Consider the following 10376-nt stretch of genomic DNA (forward strand, 5'->3'; position numbering starts at 1 on the left):
ACTGTACTTGTTTCAGAGCATCAGGGCTCCTTGTGCTATATTTATCCAAGTGTACAGTTCACTCACTGTTTAGGCAACACAGCAGCATGTCTGATGTTTTACTGTACTGGTCTCCTGGTAAAGCAGGTGCTGTGCCATGAAAGGATTGTCTTATCCTCATGCCTCTGCATTAGTTTACCTGCTCCATGCCCTAAATTATAACCAATACACGTGTTTCTACCTGTTGAAACAGCTTTAAAGGACCAGTTCAACTCATGTAATGCAGTTTTTGTCACAGCCCGAAAAGTCATGAATGCATCAAAATGGCTTTATTTCATTCATTGGAGTGATATTTGAAAAAAAAGGGTTTTATGTAATTTTTTTGTTTTTATTTTTCAGACCATACATTTAGGATAATAAGCAATGCTATAGTACTGTATCTGATATTTTGGCCTATGTATTGGTTTTGTCCAACATCCTTGTAGATTAAAATGTAATTGACTTGACTTACAGATGGGTTCTAAGTGTTAGTAGTAACAGTAACAGTAGTTGCAGATATAAACTGGAAAATACAGCTATAAAATCAAGAGCACAATCAGTTGTTGGCATGATAACCATATTCAAACTGCACTCAGGAAGCATCAGCGTTAGAATCAAGCATGACACAGAATCTTTTTCTAGTCATTTATTTATGTATTACAATTTTGCAACTGTTCAGCAGCAATAAATCTCATTGTTGGCTTTGCACAATGTTTAATAGCTAAGGCATGATTAGTGGAGAAAGATGTGGCAGCACTGGATTTATTAAGCAAGGCAGCATCCCATAAAACTAAGAACCATCAATAATTAGACACAAGCAGAAACATTTAATTTCGGTATAAACATAAACATTATGGTAAAGGGAATAAAAATGGGAAATGTTAATGGACACTGGAAGATTAATGGACCTACATTTAGATTCTTTTATGCCGACATTAGAAATACATGTTGACATTCGATTTAACAGCAGTAAACAGAGTCCAGTCTTTCTCTTGGAGTGGCATAGTTTGCATAAAGAAAGTGCATAGAGGTACAATGGCAATGGTTCTTACAGTTATTGGTCATCATGTAAAAAGAAAACACAACTGGAATGTGGTTAGCTCATGTTTTACTAGCATGTTAGCAGGAACAGAGTACATCCTACTCTTGAGGAATTTCCAGTTTTTGAAATACAGTTTTATTCTCAATTTTTAAAAACTATGCTCAAAGCATTAAAAACACAGAACCACATTTTTCTACTTCAGTGAGATATAATAGCTGTGCTACAATAAAACAATTCTTAATGACAGAGCATCAACTGCAGCATTGACAATGCTGATGCTGCCTCCGTCTGCTGTTGGTGTTCAAATTAAAAGTTATAAAAATCTAGCCAGCTTTAATTTAGCTCTGCAGCACAGCCTACTTCACCACAAATCTGACAATTAAATTAGAGGATTCCAAAAGCAAGGAATGTGCAGCTTTGACAATCATTCACGAACACTGACAAGATGCTGTTTGATCATCTGTAGGCACCAGGACAGCCAGCGCTCAGGGCGTCGCTTTTTGATTCAAGAGGTCGGCCGGCAGCGAGGGCTCAGTATGTGAGAGGACTCAGGATGAAGAGACGATCCTCCTCCTTCCTGATCCACTTCAGCAGTTTGTTGACAGCAGAGACCGCCAAGGCTTTGGTCGCCAGCGGACTGAAGCAGAGGTAGAGCTCGAAGCCGCTTGTCACCTGCAGGAGAGAACATAGAGCAAGATAAGCGACACAAAAAGGCTCGGAAAAGTAGCTTTTCTGGAGCTTGCAGCTGTTTTGGCTCAACTGAATTCTTACTTTCTTAGAATACAACTAACTCCTACTTGCACAAGTCTCAATGGAAGCTCACACCAGCGATCACTAAATCTGTGATGCAACATTTGTTTGCATGCACTATTAGCCTTGTTAGTAGTATTAAAACATAACTGCTTATTGTGACGCAAGACGGCAAAAAAATATTTTCTTTTGACTCTAGTCAGGGTGTTAAGTTTCCGTAGGGAGATCTCTGGTTTTAAGTGAAGTGTCTTTACTCTATCCAGGCTCATTAGCTGGTGATCTTTGCTATCTGTACCAACTCTGTGGTGATGAAGGGGAGACAGAAGCTATTTTCAGATGTATGATCTGTAACATTGTTGCTCCATTCATTAAGCTGGTGGCATTCTCTCATTTATTCTTCTGTTAATATTCCTCACAGCTTCATTCAGACAAACCCACCACAGTGTCAGAGAGAACCCCAGTACGCAAGTGATATTCATCATAATCTATAATTAGAACCACTTAATGAAGTTACCGCTGTTGCTCTGTGCATAAATGTGGAGACGCTTATAAGGATCCTGCTGCTGTTTAATGCTGTGAGTGCTTATTAAACTCAGCTGGAAGCAACAAACTAAACTGTGATTCTGTGTGTGACAGCTCACCTGTATTGCCATTGGATCCCTGCACAGACTGATCACTCACTGTGTCGGGGATAATTTATAATTATGAACTTTCTCACTTTGGAGACTCACATGTGGATCCTGATGCTGCAGGTATTTAATAAAAAAAAACTCCTTTAAGCAACTTTAGATTCTGGTAATGTGTTTGTTGTTAATGTATAATTAATCCAAGCAGTTAGTGTTTGTTTTTATCACAGCAAAGTGGTATTTTTAATGCACATTTCAGTTCGCAACTAAATAGATTGGAAATTGTAAGACAAAGTGAGTGAGAAAGGTGTGTTGGGAATTTGCCACATAAACTGAGTATTTAGCGTTTCTGTGACGTCTTTAGATGAATATTGGTGCTGAAATGTGGAAAAATCCTTCCCCGAACCACTTGGCACAGCTCAAAGCACAGTTCCTTGTGCGTGTCTATCTATTAATGTGACTGAGCACAGTTCAGACTTGTGCCATGTTGTCAGTGTCCTTATGTCTGCCCTGGTAAGTGCACTGGCAAGACTTTTATGGAAAAGTGACCAGGTTGCTCATTCAGACACGATGTAGATACATTGAGATGCTGTCAGATTAACTTAACAGACTGCATGTCTGACAGCAGCTAGAAAGACAAAGGTGTAATGCTGTATGAACTGGGCTTTTATTTCTTTTTTAAGGGTAGCAAGCTTGGTATGTAACATTTGAACGGCTGTTAGACAAACTTAGGCCAATCGAGACACTTCATGGTGGACAGCAACTTAATCACGCCTGTCTTCATGCACTTCACAGTGGGTGTGGCTATGTGCTGGTAACATTACTTCTGTTACACAATAAAGCCCCACCGGACCTAAATTACACACAGGTCCCCACAAAGCCACATTCCTTAAAGGTAAACGCTCTTTTGGTAGCAAGAGTGTCACTTCACTTCAAGTTACAAATTCTCTCGTTAGCTCATTACAAGCCTAGCTCATGTCATCGCAAAGATTAACAAAAGCACAAATGCAAGCAGAATAAAGGATCATCGTTTTTTGATGATGATACCCCAGGATTTGTGTTTTTTGTTGTTTTTTTTAATATAAACTTGTAACAATGAATTGTTGTGTTTTCATGAGCTTAAAAGAGCCTGTGGTGTTGCACCGCAGTGTTTCTACAGTTTCCTAAAATGGAAAAACCCAACACTGGCTCTAGATAAGACCTTACGTGTTTGAAGGTTGAGGTACACACTTGGAGTTGGAGGGGTGATTGAGTTAGTTGTTATCTGCAACCTCACTAGATGCACTAAATCCTGCATACTTGTCCTTTTAAGTACCGTAAAATGTGGTTTGATGCTGTTTGATGATCAGCATCACAAGATGACTATACCATACAATATTTCTGATTATTAAACTTACAAGTGAAATGTGTAATGCTTGATGTTTGGAAATAATAACTAACTAATTGTATTTGATGTAGTAACATATCATCAGAATCATCATTGTGAATGCACAAAATGTACATTTACAGAATTACAGAACATTCATTTTCATATGACATCTGCATTTTATTTTACTAGTATTTTAAACACTATTGAGGAAATGAGCACTGCAGATTCCTCATGATAAGCATTTCATTTTTAAAACCTAACAAATTCAGTGATAAAGATGCATAATGTTGTCATGCTCTGATGAACTGCGTGATGTGTTATCTAATATGATGTTTTCCTGTATTGAGGTGTAGATCATTTTGAGATCGAGTGCTTAAAAAACTATAATTCTGCTGCAATATGTGGCACAACAGCAGACTTACCCATGCCATCAGGTTTTCAGTTTCGCTGCAGCGGTAGAAGGTGCGGAGAGGTCTGGTTGGGTGATGCAGGCAGCTGTGAAGGTCCTGGTACAAGCCCATCAGTCTTTCCTGCTCTTCATCAGACTGATACACCTCCGGAAACTCTGGACTGGAGAAAGACGATTTGCACAAACAAGGTTTTGCACTCATAAGGAAAAATAATGTCCCAAAAAGGAAACATTTGTACCTAATATGTACTATCCAAATAGTTGGAGTTCTGAAATGTATGCAGATTAATTCTCATTCTCTTGGTTTAAAAAGCAATGACATTAATTCAAGATATATTACTGAGCAGAAATGATTAAATTAAATTATTCAGCAACCATTCTGATTATTGATTCAACATTTAAGCAACTTTTGAATTAACAAAGAAGTAACCTAAAAACTTTTTCTTAGTTCAAACAACATTTTAACAGGCACAATTACCCACCTGGTGTACAGGCCTGAGCTCTTTGATTTGTACAGAAAGTGCCTCAGTTCTGGGATGCCGACCTGCTCCACAGAGTAGCTGGGACGTTTCAGTGCTTCTTTCAGAGCCTGGTAGGCGCTGCGTTTGCTCAGTCTGTCCATGAAGCGTTTCTTGCAGTCGGACATGTTAAAAAAGTCCTCTCGGTCAGTGGAGACCAGGATGAGGCAGAGCTCGGACGCAGGCTTTAAATAGGAAATGTGAGCATGGAAAAATCCTGCAGTGTTGAACTTTGGCAGACAGATGGGCGTCCAGCCTTCACCCTCCCTGAAGGACGAGGAGGAGCCGACGAGGTTGAAGACTAGGTGCAAGTCTATGTGGTGCAGGAACTGGTCTTTTTTCCTGACCAGCGTAACCAGGCGGTCGCCTGCCAGCAGGATGGAGAACACCAGGTTTTTGGCTTTGGCGGCCTGCAGGCTTGATGACACTACGTCCCTGGAGGAGCTGGCAAGAGGCAGGCAGGTGACGGCACTGAGCAGCAGGCCGGGGTCTCGGTCCAGACGGTGCAGCAGGTTGTCTGTGAGATACTCGGATCCGGCCAGCAGGCGGCGCAAGTCGTAGTTCTGCTTGTGCTGGAAGATGTGGTTGAGTTGGGTGAGGGTGAGCAGGCTGACGATCTGGTAGTAGATGTACTGCAGCTCTCGCAGCAGCTCCTTGTCTGACTGGCAGCTCCGAGAAACGCCCACCAGGACCAGAGGACTCTTGGTAAGGAAAACCACTTTACAGCCATCTGACACAGACAAGGTAACCAAAGTTACATAGATCTGACATTAGGGATCAACAAAAACGGGTTTTTAAGGGCCGATATTGACGCCGATTGTTGGCTGTTGAGGAAGACCAATACCCGATATTTGGAATCGATATGTTTTAACAGCATGTGATAGCAGAATACTTTTCATTCATAAATAGACTCCTCCATTGATAACAGGGACTATAACTGAACATGTAATATGGAGTCCATATCCTAAGGTCCATATCTTAAAGCATTATTAATTTCTGTTTTCCAGACTATGTTTCAGGGTAATTTGTGGCTGCCTTCTAACTTAGCTGCTAGCTGTATGCATAGCCTTAGCCACTGTGAGAGTAGCTAATTTCTTGATTTATGCCAATGGCTTGTGTTTCTTGTTGAGTTTCAGCAGTCTCTGCTTGAGAGACATTTCTGAGACGACAGAGTGATGACATACAGAGTGCTTAATAATAATAACAATATAAAAGTAGTAAAAATAGAAATACAAATACCATAACAATGATAATTGGCCAGAGTCATAATCGGTCGATCTCTCGCCGACATATATAAAAAATGCCTTATGAACCATATGTTAATACTGTACTATAATCTTGCCTGCATGAATGGAGCGGATGATGTTCTTCTCAGCCTCTACAAAAGACACAAGCGCCATCATCACCCCCATGGTGCTGGACAGGGCCTCCTCCGTGCCGTAGCGAGTGTAGATCGGCTTTCCAGCCTCACTCAGCACAAACACGTGTTTTCTGTGGCTCCGCCACGCCTCACTGGATACATCCTCCTCCTTGGTCCTACTCTCTGATGAAAAGTCGTTGTTCTGTTGCTCCTCAATGGCTTTCTCCCCTGCCAGCACCTTGAGCTCCTCTGCACACTGTCCTGCTGATTCACCAAGTTCAGCTGCCCTCAGGGCCTCTTCCTCAGCCGCTTCAGTCAGATCCTCGAAGGACTGTGCATGGACGAACATGGCACTCTTCTGACCAGCACCTGCATTAATGTGGGGACAAATCATGTCAAACGTTTGTAACTATAAGGCATAAATGTGCAACACAAAACAATAGAGAAAAACAATAGAGACTTCTCTGAGTTTTTTAGCTGTATTGTATGTGTTGACCTGACTTGTTCATTCCCTGCATGAACAAGACATTCCCTGACGGCTCACAAATAAACGCTCAGTGAAGCAGCCGTGCACTGCTCTCTAATGGAGGTGTGGCGGTTAACTAAAAGTCCACTTGCCAAACCAACCACTTAGTACTCTACTTTGAAGTATGTTTTCTTGAAATAATGCTGCATCTACTCTGCATCTTTAATAGACAAATTTTGACAAGCACAGGGAAGGTAAGCTATATTCATAATAGAGTGTCAATGTGTTATTATTTCCTTTTTCAAGAGAAAAGATTGCAGGGATGAAGACTAACTGGTTGGAATGGCAAATACATGTCTCATTAATTCCCCCCACATACGCTGAAGAGCACAAAATGCTTCCCTAAGTGTTTCATCCAGGACTGTCTCCTTTGCTATGGATAAGACAGTTCCAAATAGGGCTAGTGTTGGACAGATAAGGTGGCAAATGTGGAGATTAACTCCCAAATAACAACAAAAGAAGAAGAAAAACTCCCCTCAAACACGGAATGAAAATATACCCAGTAATAAATAAATCCAAATAACAGATACTTGACCTAGTCTATTAACAAACATTTTATTACTGACAAAAAGCCACTACTGTCCTAATTTAGTTCACCACTTTTTGGAACAGCCACAGTAAAGGATATTAACAACCTCTAGTCAAAGCTTATCTAATTTAGAGCTGAAAAGTCTGATAATGGGTCAGCAACATAATGCTGCAAAAATGCTCTGTTTATTCCCAGTTTGAGAGGACCAAATCCAGACTGTTACATCACTTTTCCTGTCAGTGTTGGATTTGTTCAAGCAGAAAGTGTTGTGACAGATGTGAGCTGCTGCAGACATGCTGTCACCGTGAAACACTGTGACAAATATATTTTACAGACTTCAGACAAGGGAAGTTTGTATTGTTATTGTTTTTGGAGTATAATCTCTCCTTATAATGTCAGTAGACTACAATATTCCAAGTGCATTAAATGAGTTTATCACATAAGCTGAAATCACTATTATTACAGAACATGTAAGAAATGGTGCATTCAGGTACTCCTTTCAGTTCATGAAATTAAACATTTTACACATACATCACAAGCACCCTTTGCTTCCACAGACAGGATGTGCGTGTTCATGCTGTCTCATATTGCTCAGTATGAGTCCACCCCGACCAACACTGCACATTCACAGCAACATAGAATAGAGAAGTTTTTACTTTAAATTGTTTATTCACATAATCCAACAAGTCACTCTGGTTTTTCTGCTTAGCTGCTGCTTAGAAACCACTGGTCAGCAGTAGGAAGTCTAACTCATGGCACATTCTCCTATGATGAAGGAAGTTACAGAGAATAATCAGTGCTTTAAGCATGTTTTTATAACTCTATATCTATTGATAATCATTATTATAACAGGCAGAGGCTTCAGCAAAGAATTTTTCCTTGGAGTTCAAAGCAGTAAACCAATGTTATCCATGGACTGATGCCAGACTGGAAGTATTTTCTGGTGAACTGTAAACATTGTACTTGTGTACTGAAAATGTTTTTTAAGTGTTGAAAGATGATCCCATGAGGGACGGGCCACAAGATGCCATAAATACAAAATTGTATTCATACACCAAGTTCTTTAATCCATTTATCCAAGCCTCAAGAGAGAATGACCTGCAGTCTTTGAAATGGAAAATCCCACTAACAGCTAACTGCTAGGATTCATTTTTCCTGCATCAGAAGGCATTGTCTTAAAGTGAAAATAACATGCAAGTAGAAGTACACATAAAAAAATACATATCTGAAGTTCCAGAAATTGTGCAATCATTCATACTGTCAACCAGACGTAGATGTAAAATCTAATTTACACCATTATTGTGTCTGATTGCTTACTGACAGTAGTAGAATGGGAGGTAAAGCTGTCAGACTCCTCTCCTGCAGAACCAGCTCCCAGTCTGGGTTCAGAAAGCACACGCCCTCTCTACTTTTAAGATTCTACTTAAAACTTTTCTTTTTGCTTAAGTTAGAGCTGCTCAGGTGATCCAGAACCATCCTGTAGTTATGCAGCTATGGGTCTTCCCATGATGCACTGACCACCTCTCCTCTCTTTCTCTCTGCATACATTTAAATGCCACCATTACGTGTCACTCACTGTGTCGTTTTCCTGCCATAGTTTCACCTATCTGCAGGTATCTCTTTTCTCTACCCACCATTGCCAAGGGCTGCCTAAATAGTCCATGGGCCAGAGCAGATATTGCTACCATCTCAGGCGACCAAACCAAAGTGGTACTAAAATGTAGACTGGGTTAATATCAGTACATTAGGATGCCATAGCCTTTCCACATTGGCAGCTTTATCACTTATTTGTGAAACTGTCGCATACGCCATAACCGCTGTATTGCACAATTCATTTAGTCCATGGGCCCGGACCCCAAATTTCCAGTATCGGTACCACTCAAGGTGACCAATTCCTTTTGGTATTTTTAACTTGCTATATGTCTCTAGTTTGCATTTTGATATGATAGCCCTTGCAGACTCACAGCTTAATATATGTTATCACTCATTTAATGGACATGCCATTAAACGAGTAATAACAAAAGTTTACTAGGTTATTATGTGATTTAAAAGGGGTTCTTTGAATTTGTGTGCATATGTCTCTATTATTTAGTTAGGTGCCATGAGATGACACATGTTGGTGCTATATATAAAATGACACAGTGTGCTGAGAGTGGACAAAGCCCACCTGGTTCTGTTCCCTCCACCAGTCCTGGTGTGGGGCTGTCTGCCCTCTCTGATCGAAGGCGGTCCACCGGAGCCAGCAAACCATTCTCCCATGAGGCTGTCGCCTTTCGGGCTTCTCCATCCATCACTGCTATTTATGGCAGGAACACACACCTGGCAGGACAGACAGAGAGACAGACTGACAACTATGAGACCAAAGGTCAGCAGCTTCGTGACTGAGACTAGGACTGAAGAACAAGCTCTTTAGGGTGTACTACTGTTTTGACATGGCTCTGGTACGCTGAACATTAAAATTTTATGGTCTGACTTTTTATTCTCAAAGATACTAGGCAGCTGTAGTTGAATGTCACTCTCCTTAGTACAAGCAGTAGCTGGAAAACCAAACAAGAGTCTTTGGAGAATACAACATTCACTCTCATTCTTTACACAAGTCACAGCTCTCTCCTTGTTTACCAGCCTTCACTCCCAGAGAGGCGTCAGATCTGCTGCTGCACAACTTTAAGTGCTACTTTGAATGCTAACTTCAGCAGAAAATCAACAACAACCAACGCTAGCTGGATTTCACCGCTTTCATTCTCACAAAGAGCCCTCAAGACTCGTTAAATCATTTCCAGTGTGTTACCTTTCATGTCCGCAGCTGTCTGCATGTAAGAGTTGAGCTCCGCAACTCGTTTGTCACAGTTCCTGCAGCTAACAAACTAGCAGTGAGCAGACACAAGTTCTTCTTCTTGCTGCATGCCCTGTTAGGTTGCGGAAGTAGGAATTGTGGGATATGAAGTTGTCTTCCAGAGTCCTTTGAGTGATAATAGAGCTAGTTCGGTTACTATGAAAAAAATAACCTTGAAACATTTAGGAATCGAGAAGGCAGCTCAGTGCTGCACGTTACTTCGTGTCATTTATTTTGTTATTTAGCTAATTCCCGTTTCTTTTATTCTCCGTGGTGCATTCAGCGGACGTCGAACATCAAAACTTCTGTCTGTTAATTATTAAGATGTTCGAATAGGGGACAGGATCTTTTATATCTGAATAAATTCTCCTGGGAATTGATCAAGACTTACTTCAC

General features: G+C 40.8%; 1 protein-coding gene across 1 annotated transcript; it reads right to left on the bottom strand.

Moving 5' to 3' along the window:
* Positions 1 to 649: 649 nt before the first annotated feature.
* Positions 650 to 10157, bottom strand: mon1a (MON1 secretory trafficking family member A). The gene is made up of 6 exons (XM_023278339.3): positions 9936 to 10157; positions 9315 to 9466; positions 6075 to 6461; positions 4697 to 5462; positions 4228 to 4375; positions 650 to 1732 (listed from the first exon to the last, which is right to left on the bottom strand). Exons 2-6 carry the CDS (start codon positions 9436 to 9438, stop codon positions 1592 to 1594), a joined length of 1566 nt encoding a protein of 521 aa, XP_023134107.1. The 5' UTR covers positions 9439 to 9466; positions 9936 to 10157; the 3' UTR covers positions 650 to 1591.
* Between the last annotated feature and the right edge of the window lie 219 nt (positions 10158 to 10376).

The sequence above is a fragment of the Amphiprion ocellaris genome, chromosome 5 (assembly GCF_022539595.1).
Source record: "Amphiprion ocellaris isolate individual 3 ecotype Okinawa chromosome 5, ASM2253959v1, whole genome shotgun sequence".
Classification (NCBI taxonomy): domain Eukaryota; kingdom Metazoa; phylum Chordata; class Actinopteri; family Pomacentridae; genus Amphiprion; species Amphiprion ocellaris.

What these genes read in the sequence shown, in the direction of transcription:
- mon1a (XM_023278339.3), bottom strand. Translation starts at nt 9,438, where the DNA reads ATGGATGGAGAAGCCCGAAAGGCGACAGCCTCATGGGAGAATGGTTTG. An exon ending in GGTGGAGGGAACAGAACCAG is followed by an intron (nt 6,462 to 9,314) that starts GTGGGCTTTGTC and finishes ACATTAATGCAG; the next exon opens with GTGCTGGTCAGAAGAGTGCC. An exon ending in AGCTCAGGCCTGTACACCAG is followed by an intron (nt 4,376 to 4,696) that starts GTGGGTAATTGT and finishes GTCTTTCTCCAG; the next exon opens with TCCAGAGTTTCCGGAGGTGT.